Below are 17,297 nucleotides of genomic sequence, written 5' to 3'. Positions count from 1 at the left end.
GCCATTTTTAATGGTATCTGACCATTGACTTTTCAGGCCCTTCCAATAACACCCATCTTTTATGTACTCACCTCCTGACCTCCAGCATCTTTGCAGACTCTCTTAAAATGATTCTTGCAGAGTGATGTTTGGGTGGGTGTGTGTGTATGCGAGTGTGTGTGGTGTCGTGGGTAGTTAATGTGAAAACAAAAAGCTATTGGTCAGCTGTTGAAAAGGTTAGTAGCCAGAGCCCTCCCTGCTGAATATAAAGCAGCTTTGGGGGGGAGACCCGTCAACAAACGGTTCAGTCCAGACTCAGAACCCCTTACGGATGAGCTGATTCCTGCTGAGACCAGACGCTTCTCTGCATTTAACTTTGATAGAACATTGGGAAATGGGTAATATGGGAACAGAGATTATTGCCTTCCTTTTCACCATATCTGGATATTTTCATATATTCATATTTCCAGCTCCTCTTCCCACTCCTAACATTACCCGAGATTATTCTCAAAATCTTTCTTCATCACACCAGAATTGTTCACTGGTGTGTTCAGTGTTGAATGTGCGTGATGTGACTCTCTCCTGGTACGCAGGAATCAGTGTATTGTCCAGCATCAGTGTGTGTGATCTCAGCATCAGTCTCTCTCTACCTCTGGAGGTGGAATATCAGGATAAAAACACCTACAGCTGTGTGCTGAACAATCCCATCAGCAACCAGACCACACATCTGGACATCAACACACTCTGTCACACACATTCAGGTATGATAATGGTGAATATTAGTGATTATTTACTGAACTGATCATTTTGACACAAAAATACTTATCAGCATTATCTCTCAGTTCTGTTTGCGATCAGACTGACAGATTCATTTTGTCCACTATAGATCAGGACCTGCTCTGGTTTTACATCGTCCTGATCTCTTCTGCTGGATCTCTGATGATTGTTGTTATAGTCGTGATCTTCTGCATCTGCAGGAAATGTAGAAAAACAGGTCAGGAATTCCGTTATTACCTACAAATATTAACTACAGTTAATGCTTTTGAAACATATATATGAACACACACACATACAGCATATAGTACCGGTCAAAACATTACTATTTTAATGTTTTTGGAAGAAGTCTCATATGCTCATTCAGCCTGCATTTATTTGATAAACATACGGAAACAAATAATAATATTGTGAAATATTATTACAATTTAAAATAATGATTTTTCTATTTTAATATACTTTAAAATATAATTTATTTCTGTGATGCAAAGCTGAATTTTCAGCATCATTATTCCAGTCTTCAGTGTCACATGATCCTTCAGAAATCATAATGATTTATTATTATCAATGTTGGAAACAGTCGTGCTGCTTAAGATTTATTATAACCTGTGATACTTTTTTTAGGATTCTTTGGTTAATAAAATGTTAAAAACAAACCAGCATTTTTTTCAAAATAGAAATATTTTGTAACGATATAAACTACTGTTCAAAAGTTTGGGGTCAGTAATTTTTTTCTTTCTTTTTTGAAAGAAATTAATACTTTTATTCAGACAGGATGAATTGCTTTAAATATTTATTTTGTTAGAAAAGATTTTTCTATTTTGAATAAATGCTGTTCTTTTGAACTTTTTATTCATCAATGAATCCTGAAAAAGTATCACAGGTTCCATAGAAATATTAAGCAGCACAACTGTTTCCAACAGTGATAATAACTGAGTATCAAATCGGCATATTTGAATGATTTCTGGAACACTCAAAAAAGTATTTTAATTTCAGTCTAATTAATTAAAATGAGCAAAAGTAACATGATTTTTTACGTTTTTGTTACAACTTTATTTAATTATATTCAATCAACCTAATAAAACTGACTTTTCCAGAAATACAAATGTATTTGTACGTATTAAACAAATACAAATACAATACAAATACAAATACATACATTGTAATACATACAAATGTATTTCTGCAATAAAAATAAATAAATAAATAAAAACCTGAAGTTTCCAAACTTTTGACTACCACACACACACACACACACACATTAAGCAAGTTTGTCATTTTAACAAGCCTGTGATTATTGCTAATGCAGTCCAGTCACGGGAGGAAGACGGAACTGATTCAGCTTTGTGTAAACCAACAACACGACAAAAGGTAAGACCATTATGGACTGTTGCAGTCAGTCTGATTGAAGCTTACTGATTGAAGTTTGCAGATGATCAGTGAACAGACGTGTCAGCAGATCAAAGCAAAGTTTTTATGCTATCTGTATGCATGTACTTTTTGCACCTTTGTGTCACTGCTAACGGGCAGTTTTTCCATTGTGCAGGGCTATTCTCATTTCAAATCAAGCACAAAACTATAATTGGTAACACTTTAGTTTAGGGTCCAATTCTCACTGATAACTAGTTTCTTATAAGTACTTATATAAAGCATATATCATGAATAATCCTTAATCCTAGCCAATACCTAAACTACCTTACTAACTATTAATAGGAAGTAATTAGGACTTTAATTACCCCCCAAAAAATATTAAAACATAAAATGCATTTAAAATGTATATATATGTATAATTTTATTTTCAAAAACAGTAATAGGTAACATTTTTACAGTGTGCTTATTACATATGTTAGTACATGTAGTTAATTAATATTACACAGTATTTAAATATATAATTACACTGTAACAATTACACCTTAAAATAAAGTGCAACGTTGTTTGTTGTCAATGTAATTTTGGATGTAAGCTGCTTAAGAAAGGTTATTTTGTTTGTTGGAATAGGGGACAGATATTATAAGATTTTATCTTCTTTCTGTTCCCTTTTGCACATGGGAATTTAACTATCTAAAGAAGAAAATGAAATGTTTTGTGTTTTACCATGGAGCAATAAAAATAAGAAATGAAAATAAGAAATGAAAATGATCTGAATCAGGTGTTTTAAATAAGGCAGACATATAAAATGTGCAGAGCAGTGTCCTGAGGACTGGAGTTAAGAACCACTGCCATAGTAGATACTGGATCAGCTCATAACATGTCTTGCTATGATCTGAGTTCGGCCAGCTGTCCACATTCCCCCGTTCTGTTGCTGCATCCCAATTCAGAGGCTGCACCCTTTAAAGGCCGCATTCGAAGGCCGGTTGCATCACCGCGGTACGACGGAGGCTGTCCCAATTGCCAGATGTCCAGTATCCTACCTATAATTAATTTGGCTGGACAACTAAAAATTCTCAATCCCACACTCTATAGCGAGTTAAGGTCTTTTGCCTTATAGGACAGTATAGTGGCATGAAAGACGGATGGATAGACTGCAATAATCAGTGCTACAAACTATGTCTTTCTTTCTGTTGAAGAAAAGCACATGCTGAGAATCGGGTGCAGATTATAATGCGTTTTGACTAATTTCTACATTTTATTAAAAGCTGTATTAAACGAATTTTAGAGATGTTATTCTGCCAAATACAGATTGTTTATGAAAGATTACACATTTAAGCATTAGAATAGCCTCTGTATTGGTCAATTGCACAATTAGTTTACATGGTTAAAAATAAAACCTAAAAAGAGCCTTCCCAGAACTTTCCCTGAAAGTTATTTTTAGGTTTATACAAAAAAAAAAAAAAAAAAGCCTCCCTGCTACGTTCTGTGAAGGTTAGTTTTTGGTTACAGAAAAATAACCTACCTTATTTGGTTCCCAAAAACTGACCAAGTGGGAATGTTGTGTGCTGGAACTGGGCTGTTCTGCGTGAAACTCAGAGCGTGACGTTTGGAAGTGAAGAGAAAAACAAAGCGAGTAGAAAGAAAATAAAAGTACAGTGAAAAAAGTGTCAGAGAGAGTAAAAAACAGATAATTATCCAACTAGAAAACATTATTTTGCTTGCAATTCTGATCATTTTGTTTTAAAATATTTTTGTAGGCTAAATACTTTCGTCATAAGTTGATTACTTTTAATTCTGTGATCGCAATGTATTTGGCATCAAATTGACGCCATAGTGTATAATTGGACTGAACTAGATTGCACACGTTTGTTCTATTTTTGACTTAATCATTAATTAGGTTTTATGATTTTGATGCATTAGTTAGGCTACATCAAAGCCAGCCTGTGATGTGTCTGTGGCCTACTAATTTAAACCATCATTTGTTTAAAATCATATTTGTAAACATTTTGAACTATAAATAATTCACACTCATTTTATACCATTAGAATTTCACTGGAAAGTAAAAAAATAAAGTTGTTCCTCATGTCACCTGTGCTGAAGTGTGTCCTCGATCTGCAGTGTCTCTGCGGTTCATCATTATCTGAGCTGAGATGCAGCTTTAGCAGACATTGCTTTCTTTGTAGATGTTCTGCAACAAGTGTCTCTGCTGTTGCTTTAGTGTGAAAGACAGTCATTCTCAGAGCAGAGACTACAAACCTGCACAACTTCTACTGTTTGATGATTTAACGGTTGAAAAAGTCACTAAGTTCCTGATTGAGTTTGTGTTTCCTTGCAGAAATCAAAGACGGACGCTGTGTATGAAAATGTTCCCAAAAAGCGATGATCAAACACTGTATTTATCCACCGAAACTGATGTTAAAGCTCATACGATCCCTGACTCACAGCTTTTGGTTTTGTTCACATTTATTCTCTGCCAGGATGTTTCTTCTGTCTCTCTTTTGTTTTTGCTCTTATCACATCTTTTTATTTCATCTGTGTAAAATAAACCTCTCAGCCTGACTTTTCTGTCTGTCCCACCTTTTAAGATTCCTCTCTCCGGTCTGTGTAAACTAGCTGACCTTGTACAAGGGAGGAGTTGTTCTTGTTCCTTTACACATCACTTTTTATCCAATGTACTTTCTATATATATATATATGTGTGTGTGTGTGTGTGGTTCTTGGAAACCAGCCCATATAGGAGATCTGGATTTGTCTAAGGAAATCTGCTTCCAAGACATTTGGACACATTTGTAGATGGACTTGTTTTTCTCTTCGTCTTACATTCTATATGATGTAATGTATATTCTCATTGGACGATTGCTACATCACCCCTTGACAACGTATAAGCCAACGTGCAGTTCACATTTATTCTCTGCCAGGATGTTTCTTCTGTCTCTCTTTTGTTTTTGCTCTTATCACATCTTTTTATTTCATCTGTGTAAAATAAACCTCTCAGCCTGACTTTTCTGTCTGTCCCACCTTTTAAGATTCCTCTCTCCGGTCTGTGTAAACTAGCTGACCTTGTACAAGGGAGGAGTTGTTCTTGTTCCTTTACACATCACTTTTTATCCAATGTACTTTCTATATATATATATATGTGTGTGTGTGTGTGTGGTTCTTGGAAACCAGCCCATATAGGAGATCTGGATTTGTCTAAGGAAATCTGCTTCCAAGACATTTGGACACATTTGTAGATGGACTTGTTTTTCTCTTCGTCTTACATTCTATATGATGTAATGTATATTCTCATTGGACGATTGCTACATCACCCCTTGACAACGTATAAGCCAACGTGCAGAAAATAAAGCTGAAGAAGTTTTGTGAATGGAGAATCGTCTCCAAGTTCCTGACTCTTTTTAATGGGCCCATACATTCTTGAGTGAAAGAAGGGATGAGAATTTTGGTTTGAGATCATGGTGCAAAGGACCCTATAGGTTGAAATTACTCCGAACCATCCCTTTAATTTGGTGGTTAATAAACAGTAGCATCCAGCCCCTGCGTCTCAATGTCCATACTAGGCTATCCATCCAAAACAGTATATGAGATTAAAATAAGTGTGTCCAAAAGCATAGTTGAAAAGAGTATGCCAGAAGTACCCAGATGGTCTACTATTCCCGGTGTATTTTCGAAGTGTGGATTCATGCTCACTCTAAAGGCTAATATTACTTACAATCCACTTCGCTTTTGAGGAGGAACTACAAACACAAGTAAAAAGTGTCAAAAAACAACAAAACATGTCGGATATGCGAGACCGACGGTGAGAGGTTTAGATAAAGGCTTGAGTGACTAATCAAAGTTTTCCTGATTAAAAAAATAAATAATAATAATAATTATAGGCTATATATATATATATATATTTTTTTTTTATTATATATTTTTTTATGTTATCCGTGTTATATTTCATCTGCAATAACAATGTGGACTTTATAAAGATCCGTTTAGCCATTAACTCAGCATCATTAAGTTAATAGCATCATTAATAATGCATTAATAAGGAGAGTTCTCTGCATGAAAGAAAGACCCGCGACTGCAGATCAAAGTGCTTATGCAGAAATTAAATGTGGAGGATGTTATCTTTGACAAGATGAGGTCAGTTTGTGACAGGATGCGTGTAACTAAGCAACAGAGAGCAACCGTTAAAGACGCAATTGTATGATGTGATAGTATGCCCCAAAGCTGTGATCGCAATGTATTTGGCATCAAATTGACGCCATAGTGTATAATTGACGCCATAGTGTATAATTCTGTGATCGCAATGTATTTGGCATCAAATTGACGCCATAGTGTATAATTGGACTGAACTAGATTGCACACGTTTGTTCTATTTTTGACTTAATCATTAATTAGGTTTTATGATTTTGATGCATTAGTTAGGCTACATCAAAGCCAGCCTGTGATGTGTCTGTGGCCTACTAATTTAAACCATCATTTGTTTAAAATCATATTTGTAAACATTTTGAACTATAAATAATTCACACTCATTTTATACCATTAGAATTTCACTGGAAAGTAAAAAAATAAAGTTGTTCCTCATGTCACCTGTGCTGAAGTGTGTCCTCGATCTGCAGTGTCTCTGCGGTTCATCATTATCTGAGCTGAGATGCAGCTTTAGCAGACATTGCTTTCTTTGTAGATGTTCTGCAACAAGTGTCTCTGCTGTTGCTTTAGTGTGAAAGACAGTCATTCTCAGAGCAGAGACTACAAACCTGCACAACTTCTACTGTTTGATGATTTAACGGTTGAAAAAGTCACTAAGTTCCTGATTGAGTTTGTGTTTCCTTGCAGAAATCAAAGACGGACGCTGTGTATGAAAATGTTCCCAAAAAGCGATGATCAAACACTGTATTTATCCACCGAAACTGATGTTAAAGCTCATACGATCCCTGACTCACAGCTTTTGGTTTTGTTCACATTTATTCTCTGCCAGGATGTTTCTTCTGTCTCTCTTTTGTTTTTGCTCTTATCACATCTTTTTATTTCATCTGTGTAAAATAAACCTCTCAGCCTGACTTTTCTGTCTGTCCCACCTTTTAAGATTCCTCTCTCCGGTCTGTGTAAACTAGCTGACCTTGTACAAGGGAGGAGTTGTTCTTGTTCCTTTACACATCACTTTTTATCCAATGTACTTTCTATATATATATATATGTGTGTGTGTGTGTGTGGTTCTTGGAAACCAGCCCATATAGGAGATCTGGATTTGTCTAAGGAAATCTGCTTCCAAGACATTTGGACACATTTGTAGATGGACTTGTTTTTCTCTTCGTCTTACATTCTATATGATGTAATGTATATTCTCATTGGACGATTGCTACATCACCCCTTGACAACGTATAAGCCAACGTGCAGAAAATAAAGCTGAAGAAGTTTTGTGAATGGAGAATCGTCTCCAAGTTCCTGACTCTTTTTAATGGGCCCATACATTCTTGAGTGAAAGAAGGGATGAGAATTTTGGTTTGAGATCATGGTGCAAAGGACCCTATAGGTTGAAATTACTCCGAACCATCCCTTTAATTTGGTGGTTAATAAACAGTAGCATCCAGCCCCTGCGTCTCAATGTCCATACTAGGCTATCCATCCAAAACAGTATATGAGATTAAAATAAGTGTGTCCAAAAGCATAGTTGAAAAGAGTATGCCAGAAGTACCCAGATGGTCTACTATTCCCGGTGTATTTTCGAAGTGTGGATTCATGCTCACTCTAAAGGCTAATATTACTTACAATCCACTTCGCTTTTGAGGAGGAACTACAAACACAAGTAAAAAGTGTCAAAAAACAACAAAACATGTCGGATATGCGAGACCGACGGTGAGAGGTTTAGATAAAGGCTTGAGTGACTAATCAAAGTTTTCCTGATTAAAAAAATAAATAATAATAATAATTATAGGCTATATATATATATATATTTTTTTTTTTTATTATATTTTTTTTTATGTTATCCGTGTTATATTTCATCTGCAATAACAATGTGGACTTTATAAAGATCCGTTTAGCCATTAACTCAGCATCATTAAGTTAATAGCATCATTAATAATGCATTAATAAGGAGAGTTCTCTGCATGAAAGAAAGACCCGCGACTGCAGATCAAAGTGCTTATGCAGAAATTAAATGTGGAGGATGTTATCTTTGACAAGATGAGGTCAGTTTGTGACAGGATGCGTGTAACTAAGCAACAGAGAGCAACCGTTAAAGACGCAATTGTATGATGTGATAGTATGCCCCAAAGCTTCTCTACTCTTCTGCTACACACTCAAAAGTATCTACTTTTTCTTCACAAAAAGAGTAAATAGGCTACTTTTAGGGCGTGGTATAAGTAGGCGAATTGAAACGCATCACAAGTTCTTTTCACTATGCTCTGCTGGATATTTTGGCACATCATCTCTCTAGTGTTTAAAGCAGAAAATTGCCTATCTATGAATAGTGCTATTTATAGGCCTACACTGAGCTTTATAGATGCTTTGGATTTGATATGGTCCTTGTTATAGTCATCAAACTTTGTCTCTAATATCTGTTGCATTTAATAAATGTGTTTTGCAGTGGAGCTATCAGTCCACTTTACACATTAGCCAAAAGTTTACAGGTTGAACCTCTAAAATGTTTAACATGAACATGTAGGTGGATTGCCCTAATGTGGGACACTGCCTAATGTGGGACACCTAAGCTCCAGTTGGTGTGGCTCTTCCCCAAACTAATGAATGTCACTGAAACTATGGGAAAGCCAAAGCTGTAGTGTCATGTGAACAAAATCATATAACCTTTGAACTGTCCAGTCATAAATTGTCTTCACATCAAAAAATGTCCCACATTAGGGCAATCCACCCCTAGTGCAAGACACGAGTGAATGAAATCTGTATTCATGGCACTTACATGAACAAAGAAACTTTCCGTTTTCCAGAAACATGAAGAGAGAAAGATTTCAAATTCTCCATTACTCCCTTGCCAGCTGGATTGCACTAGCAGCAGTTTTTACTTATGTTGGCTAATTTAATGCCAAGGAAATACTGCACAAAGTATAGTGTGTTATAAACGTACATTTTTTGATAAATGTATGATGTTAATAACTGTAGAAGCGCGTCATCATCACAGCTTGTGAATTCCTTTGTTCAGTTTTCCCGCTTCTCATTTGTTTACATTGGTTTCAGCTGTTTAATTTATTAGTCTCGTTTGTGCTCCTCATTGTTGTACCCTCACATTCATTCTCTGTTCGGTCTCGTTCACGTTAGATGTGTGTCTCAACTCTGTATTGGATTAAACTTAGTATTGCAATTATCTTCTTCTGAATCTTCGTCTGTCTGTTTGCTACATACACATCTTGGTGTTGTGACAGTGTTTCTCCTCTCGACGGCTCATCCAGCAGGAGGCGCTCGGAACTTTACAGACTTTGATGTCATGTTGGAGATGTCCATGCACTAAAAAGATTAATCATTTCAGCTTATTTTTTTCCCAATTTTTGTTACCATTAGGCTACAGGTACAATATTAGAATTAGCCTATTGTGTGTAAGCCCATCATAACTTAACATGAATTTGAGATAACATTGATCCGGACCAGGGCCGGGTTTCCCGATAACTCTTAAGAGCGCTTTCTATGTGCAAGGTTATGAACGCTCGCAGCAATTCCACGAGCGTTTCCCAAAAATGCACTTAACATGAACGCGCGAGAACAAAATGGCTGAACAAAAAAAAAAAAGAAAAGAAAAGAAAAGATACCTTTCAAAAAGATGAAGTTAATGTCCTTTTAGAGGAGATAGAGCGAAACAAAGATGTAATTTTTTACAGATTTAAAGGATTTATTTTATTTATTTTTTTGTTCATTCATTTAATTTTGATTAAAATTATTAGATTAAATTATTTCTATTTTTTTGTTTTGTTTTCTGACCTTTTTAATTATTTAATTTATACATTAATTTAACCAACAACAAAAAATAGTAATAAAGTGTACAATAAAGTACAATCAAAACCTTATGTTATAATCACATTGCATTTGAATAAAGTTAAAGGTGTAATCTGCCGGTTGTCCTGCAGGTGTCCTCATAAATCTGTCTTCTTACGATGCACTTGGGGATGTACGATTACTCCAGAGCACTCGTAGATCTACGAAGATTTTCAAGTGCTACTTAAGCTACGATGCTTTTGGGAAACAGACCGTAATATTAAGATCAGTCGTACGATCGTTTTTACGTATCAACTTAGGCTTACGATGCTTTTGGGAAACGCAGCCCAGGCCTCTATGCTTCTCAGTTTCCCCAGAAGAAAAGACCAAGGTAAACTCACATGTGCTTTAACAGTTATTTTGCTCAGATTCACCAAGATAACAAAGTCTGTAATCAAAAGCCTGAGATCTCAAACACAAACTCAAACCTAGTTGGACGCTGCAATGGGTTTCCTCTTTGTTTTATCTGTACAGAAATGTGGTTTTATCTGTTGGGTGGATAAACAGCTTCTGCTGGATGTTTTTTCTCTCTCTGTGTCACTAGTTTGTGAAGCATTTGTCCATCTTTTTTGCTGCTAATATGAACCTTTTAATCTTCTACTCCATACAAAACATCTTTACACTGAATAAAGTGCTGCCAAATAAGGGTCAGAGGTCAAACAGATTTGATGCGCACAACATAAAATAAAACACCAGGGGCCGTACGTATAAAGCCACTCAGAGTAAAATTTAAGTCTCAAGTCTGTCAAAATTCTAAGTAATTTTACTCTTATTCCTAAACTTAAGAATACGTGTGATTCATAAAGGTTCCTAAGTGTTAAGACTTGGTCCCAGGTTGTAAATTATTTAATAGAGCTGGAGAGGTCTCCAAACCTAGTTAGGATGGCAGCAGAGAGGAGGCGGCCACGCACGTTTTAAACGAAAATATGATGTATTGGAGTTAAATGATGATAATGTTGATCAAACGATAAAAAACTTTAATCATCAAGGTATTCTTTTTGTAACTTACCTTTAAGAAATTGTATAGCAATGACATTAAATGAAAGTAATAATTATATTTTTGGTGACTGGAAAATTGCAGCAGTGCACCTGTGATGACTCGGGCCCTTCAGTCCACAGTCCAGCAGGCTCTTGAATAGCACTATTGTGGCACTGACCACACCAAATATACAGTAGTGGCCAAAAGTGAAAACTGAACTGGTTTGTTTATTTTTTTTTATGACCCTACAAGGGTTTGCTTAAACCATCAAATTATGAGGAATGTAGGCATCAGCATCTGCAAACTCAGACATGTGTAAGTAACAATCTTTTATACTACAAGTATTAGAACATGATTGGATAGATGAGAAGGTAAGTGACATAACAATTTAGTCTTCCTGACAGAACTTACGCCAAAGCTTTCATTTCCATTGTAAAAAACCATTAGTTATCTATTTAGTTCATTTATCTATCGTCCAGCTCAGTTCAATTCTCATAATGGTTTCAATGCAGATAGATCAATAATATTGTTGAATATTAAGTGACAAAAAAGGGCAAACTACAGCTACAGGTTTTAGAAAAAGCTCACAGGAGAAAAAACAATCATACATTGTCTGCAACATAGTCAGTTATTAATATTTCATTGTCCTCTTTGGTTTTTTTTTTCATGCGTTTATAATTTCTTTGACAGCCTGGCTAAAAATGATGTCTGTACAATTTGGAATGTTTCATTGTGTTATCACAAATACACAATTGACTCCAGGCACAACTACACAATAAGCTTACAGCATCTTTAACACATTTTGAATATACTATTTGAATAAAGGGTGAATCTGACCATTTGCCCCACAGCATCAATGATCAAAAATAAACATTAAAATAATAAAAAAATAAATTGAAATATTAAAGTTTCAGTGTCTTAATTAAATTATTTTATTATAATTACATAAATGATGTCATGCTGCAGTGACCTCACTGTTGCAGGTTCACTATTGGCTGATTCAGAGGTTGAGGGCGGACATTTTGGGTTGACATCCTTGTAGTCCTTAGTTCAGTCCCACTTCAGTCAGTATAGGAGTCTTAGACTTTACTGAAAGTTGCTTTTAGCTTCTTTATAAAAGTCTCCTACTCTTAGAGAAGTCCTACTTTTTACTAAGAATTTTTTGACACTTAAGTCAAAGCTTAAAGGGACACTTCACCCATTTGCATTAAGCTTTGCATTGTTAGAAACCCAGTCATACTATTGAATGGTCATGCAACATTTTTTCATTTTCCCCCGAGACGAGAGAAATCTGTATTTACCTCTTTACACTTCCTCCTACAATGACGCAAAAATCGTCATTTTGCGTCATTGTAGGAGGAAGTGTAAGAGGGGGGGATTTCTGTTAAGACTACAAGCACTAGATCCACCCTTTCAAACCCGCCCATAGGGGGTTGGACCTAATGCGCTAACAGACCTATCACAGATCAGTGCCAGTGCGTTTGATTTCAACGGCAGAAACCTGCAGAAAACAGGGACGAAGAAAGCTGAGTAGTAGGGGTTACTCTATTTCCCAGACATGTCCGGCCGTCGAGATCGACAAAAATGTCCGGGATTCAGCTTTTGCTTTCTGCAGTCGCCATTCATTGTTTACATGCTCACCTTTTGTTTCAATCTAACTGAATTCACCCCGATTGGTGAATCTGAATGTAATGTTTACATGAATGCTAAACAAGTGATCGGTTGATTTGCGTTTTACATTGCTAAGAAAATACCCGCACCTCCGTGAGAGATAGCCGGTGCATCTCACAGGCGCGCTCATCAGTAATCACAGTAATACAGGGAGCAGGACGAGGCTAGCGCCGCGGGAGAAAGACGCGAGGCCGGTAGCGTGATCGGTTGATGTGTGTTTTACCATTGCTAAGAAAATACCTGCTCCTCCGTGCGAGATACGAGAACAGTGCCTCACAGGTGTCGGTCGTCGGTAATCACGCCACCGGCCTCGCGCCGTTCTCCCGCGCCCCTCAGCCTCGTCCTGCTCGCCACAGTAAACATGATGAATGGCGACTGTAGAACGCAAAAGCCGAATCCCGGACATTTTGGGCAAACTCGTCACGGAGACTCACTCATAGCCTAGCCTTGCCTTGATGTTTTTGTTTTCAACTGCGCTGTCTTACCGGTAGGCGTGGCTTGGGAGTGGCCTTGTAGGGCAGCGAAGCAAGTGCATTCTGGGAGTTGTTGTCTTTCATCCACATAAGCCAAAAATACATTTTCTGGCTTTTCTCAGTCTAGAAAGCTCCAAATTCAAAAATAATTTCACATTTCTTCTACATAAATGACCCACTTTCAATACACATTCATGTCTCCACGGGTGAAATGACCCTTTAAGGCAATTCGTAAGAGTAATTCTTAGAAGTTTTATACATGCGGGCCCAGATATGGATCTAAAACTCATGCAACATTTCACTCAACCAATACAGGGCCAGAATTCAAAGAAAATAAGATCAGCAACAACTTTATTTTCATGACTTCCTCTGATGAAGGAAACTATGACAGGGGTTGAACATTTTTGAGAGATGATTAAACCAGCTAAATATCACAGTTCAGTCGTGTTTCCGATCAGTCGGAGTGTCATCAGACATTTTAAGGCTCACTATCATAGGGTTTTCAGTGAACCGATGAAGAAAATGTTTCTCAAATTATTTTTGTTCTGTTTGTGGCGTCTGGATGGTGAGTTTCAAATGTTTTTAAGGCTTCAGTTGCTTCTGTTTTAGTAATATGTGATACATTATTGGTGAAATTAGTCAGAGATGCTTAACATTGACTGTTATTCTCAAGTATAAGTTATTGATTTTTAAAGTTTTGATTCAGGTCTAAACAATTTTTTTAGGGATATGTTAAATATGAATCTCAATACCCAACAGCATTCGTTTAAGTGTGACATTTCTCTTATCTAAGTAAAAGTGTCTCTTTTGATTTAGTTTCTGGTCCATGTAAAATTATATAGTATTTCACATTTCATTCATGTTTTATGTTTATTTTTGCTGCAGAATGTTGTTCACTTCAGATTCATAGAATTAAAGGATTTCGTTTTGATGAAGCTTCACCAAAATAAAGTTATTTAAATCTTTAATCTGTGACAAACTCTCTATCTGTTCTTCAGGTGTGTTTGGTGCTTTAGGAGTTTTACCAATGTCAGAGATGGAGGGAGATTCGGTCACTCTAAACATTGGTATTAATGTAATGAAGGATGGAAGTCAAATTTGGTGGTGGTTTGGAAATTATTTACTAGCTGAAATAAATGTAAATAATGACAGCATCACTGTATATGATGATGTTGCTGATGGGAGATTCAGAGACAGACTGAAGGTGGACGATCAAACTGGATCTCTGACCATCACAAACATCACAACTGAACAGGCTGGAGATTATGAACTACATACCAACCGACAAATGAAAATAATTTTCATTCTCACTATCAGCTGTGAGTTAAATATTTGTTTCACCTTTTTATTTTTTAATCACTCCATATAATATCCACACACCATTTTACTCTATTCTGTTGTTTTATGATATTATTTATTTTAAATTTCAAACTATTTACTTTCTCAAACAATCATAACTTTATTTAAAAGTTAATCTGTGACAAACCCTGTTCCTGTTTGTTCTCCATGTGTGTTTGGTGATGCAGATAAGATGAAGTCAGTGTCAGTGTCGGAGGGAGATTCAGTCACTTTAAACCCTGGGCTTACGGAAATAGGCCTACGTGAAAATCACATAGAGTGGGAGTCTGAAACAGAAACACTAGCTTTCACTGATGGGAGATTCAGAGACAGACTGAAGCTGGACAATCAAACTGGATCTCTGACCATCACAAACATCACAACTGAACATGCTGGAGTCTATAAACTTCATATAACTAGAACAGAATCATTATTACCATCATCATCATCATCAAAAACATTCAATGTTTCTGTGTATGGTGAGTAGAAATCATTTCCCAGACATCAACATAGTGTCGGCCCAGATCCGGCCCACATCTGGTATATGTTGAATCCACGTGTACCAGATGTGGGCCATATCTGGGTTGTCCTTTCCTTCAAATATATTCTCATTTATTAACCTTTTCACAAGTACATTTTATTCACATTAGAATGTAAATAAAACTTGTTGTCAAACTGAAATTATTATAATTGCCGCTTCCATCAACATCAGTGTATTTTACAAACTGTTTTGTAAACTGTATGATTATCTTGTAAAAACTACTAAATGTTTTTTCTTGTACCTATGTGTATTTAAATGTCTGAAACCTAAAAGAAACATTATGTGGTTGAAAACACTGTGATTTGACAAGTGCAGAGCGCATCCGTCTTTGGCTCAGCACCAGTCATATGTTTTCTTATTTTATAGTTTGAGATGACAGACCGTATAAACACTCAATCATTACATTGAACCAAAAATCAGATTGTTGATTAGATTTGGTTATTTCTGCTGCTGCAGAGCAAACACACACGTGTCGTGTGCTGTGAGCAAGATATGCTGCTGCTGTAGTACATGAGTTACCTGAAGCAGATCTATACAGGTGGAGCTGGGGAAGGTGGAGGGTTTCTGAAAGACCGCCGCACTGCTAAAGCAAATGATGACCAAGTATTTGAAGTTTGAGCAGATACAGCAGGAACCAATCATCTGTGCCCTATAGAGAATCATGTGATTTCAATCAGACTGTGCCATCTAGAGTTTCATAACAGAACCAGAATTTCTCCTTATTCTCACATGTTTTCCAGCTCGTCTGCCTGTTCCTGTCATCATCAGTAACTCTTCACAATGTTCTTCGTCAAATTGTTCATTGGTGTGTTCATCAGTGTTGAAAGTGTGTGATGCGACTCTCTCCTGGTACAAAGGAATCAGTGTATTGTCCAGCATCAGTGTGTGTGATCTCAGCATCAGTCTCTCTCTACCTCTGGAGGTGGAATATCAGGATAAAAACACCTACAGCTGTGTGCTGAACAATCCCATCAGCAACCAGACCACACATCTGGACATCAACACACTCTGTCACACATGTGCAGGTACCACAGCACTGACGATATGCACTGAGTCAGTGCTGATATTAGCGTTTAATGACTGATCTGATCTCAGTTTGATGTTTTTATTCCTCAGGCTCTGTCCACTGTTGTGGTCCTACTGAAGCTGTGATCCGATTGGTCCTCTCTGCTCTGGTGGGCGTGGCTACTGTCATTGTCCTGGTTTATGACATCAGATCCAGAAGAGCTGAACGAGATCAAGCACATATTCACACATCAGGTACCTAACTGATGATGTCGTTTCTCACAAACTGTTTTTGCATAAATATTTGTTCCATTTATGTCTTAATATGTTCATCTTTTTCAGGAAGTATTGAAATCTAAAGCAGCACGCTGAACATCAGATGTTCTTCAAGTGCATTTCTTGTTGTTCTAGTGATTTTGTCCTTTTAAATGTAGTTTATTACTCAAGCTTGTGCTCTCCCTTTGCATTTCAGTGTCTTGATATTTTTAAAAACAATTTGAAGGGCTTTATTGTTTATATTTCCCTCATGTAGTGTTTTAGAGTTTGATCGTTCCAGCAAACTTTTTTCCTTTCTCCCAGAAATATATAAAATCTATTTCTATTTTATTTTTGTGTTTCTGGACACGTTTTACTGTTTGCTCTCCCTTTGCATTTTCAGTGTCTTGATATTTTTAAAAACAATTTGAAGGGCTTTATTGTTTATATTTCCCTCAGACATGTAAAACAAATGAATAAAGACACACAGATCTCACTTTACTACCGCTCTCCATTTGTCATATGTATTTTTCTTGCCTTTATCAATAAAGTTTTCTCACTCTGAGGTTCAAGAGTCTCTCCATGTTTTATTACATTTACAGTAACATTACAGAATTCATTTGAAAGTGTCACAGTTCAGTCGTGTTTCAGATCAATCTGAGTGTTTTCTGACATTTTTAGCATCACTATCATGGGGTTTTCAGTGAACCGATGAAGAAAATGTTTCTTAACTACACTATTCTCACTAGTCTCATGTGTAAATGATTAAACTGTGATTTTACTGTGAGATCAATTTTGAATTCAGGTCTAAACACTGATTTTTATATGGAACAAAAACTTATATAAATGCTATAAGCGTAATACTACACTAATATTTTATTTGAACAATTTATTTTTGTAAAAAATATTTTTATATATAATATATTTTGTATTTTTATTTTCTG

General features: G+C 36.3%; 2 protein-coding genes across 2 annotated transcripts; both read left to right on the top strand.

Moving 5' to 3' along the window:
- Positions 1 to 373: 373 nt before the first annotated feature.
- LOC311085899 (uncharacterized protein) lies at positions 374 to 4,822 on the top strand (the record flags this gene model as incomplete). The annotated part of the gene is made up of 4 exons (XM_084118518.1): positions 374 to 740; positions 866 to 973; positions 2,063 to 2,124; positions 4,460 to 4,822. The coding sequence occupies 4 exons, from the start codon at positions 374 to 376 to the stop codon at positions 4,505 to 4,507; spliced, it is 585 nt and encodes a 194-aa protein (XP_083974644.1). The 3' UTR covers positions 4,508 to 4,822.
- Positions 4,823 to 14,483: 9,661 nt separating this feature from the next.
- Positions 14,484 to 16,704, top strand: LOC311085898 (uncharacterized protein). The gene is made up of 4 exons (XM_084118517.1): positions 14,484 to 15,031; positions 15,834 to 16,118; positions 16,210 to 16,353; positions 16,441 to 16,704. The coding sequence occupies exons 1-4, from the start codon at positions 14,746 to 14,748 to the stop codon at positions 16,455 to 16,457; spliced, it is 732 nt and encodes a 243-aa protein (XP_083974643.1). The 5' UTR covers positions 14,484 to 14,745; the 3' UTR covers positions 16,458 to 16,704.
- The last annotated feature ends 593 nt before the right edge of the window (positions 16,705 to 17,297 follow it).

This window comes from Abramis brama (genome assembly GCF_963993115.1).
Source record: "Abramis brama genome assembly, chromosome: 6".
Classification (NCBI taxonomy): Eukaryota; Metazoa; Chordata; class Actinopteri; order Cypriniformes; family Leuciscidae; genus Abramis; species Abramis brama.
This window is presented reverse-complemented; position numbering and strand designations above follow the sequence as displayed.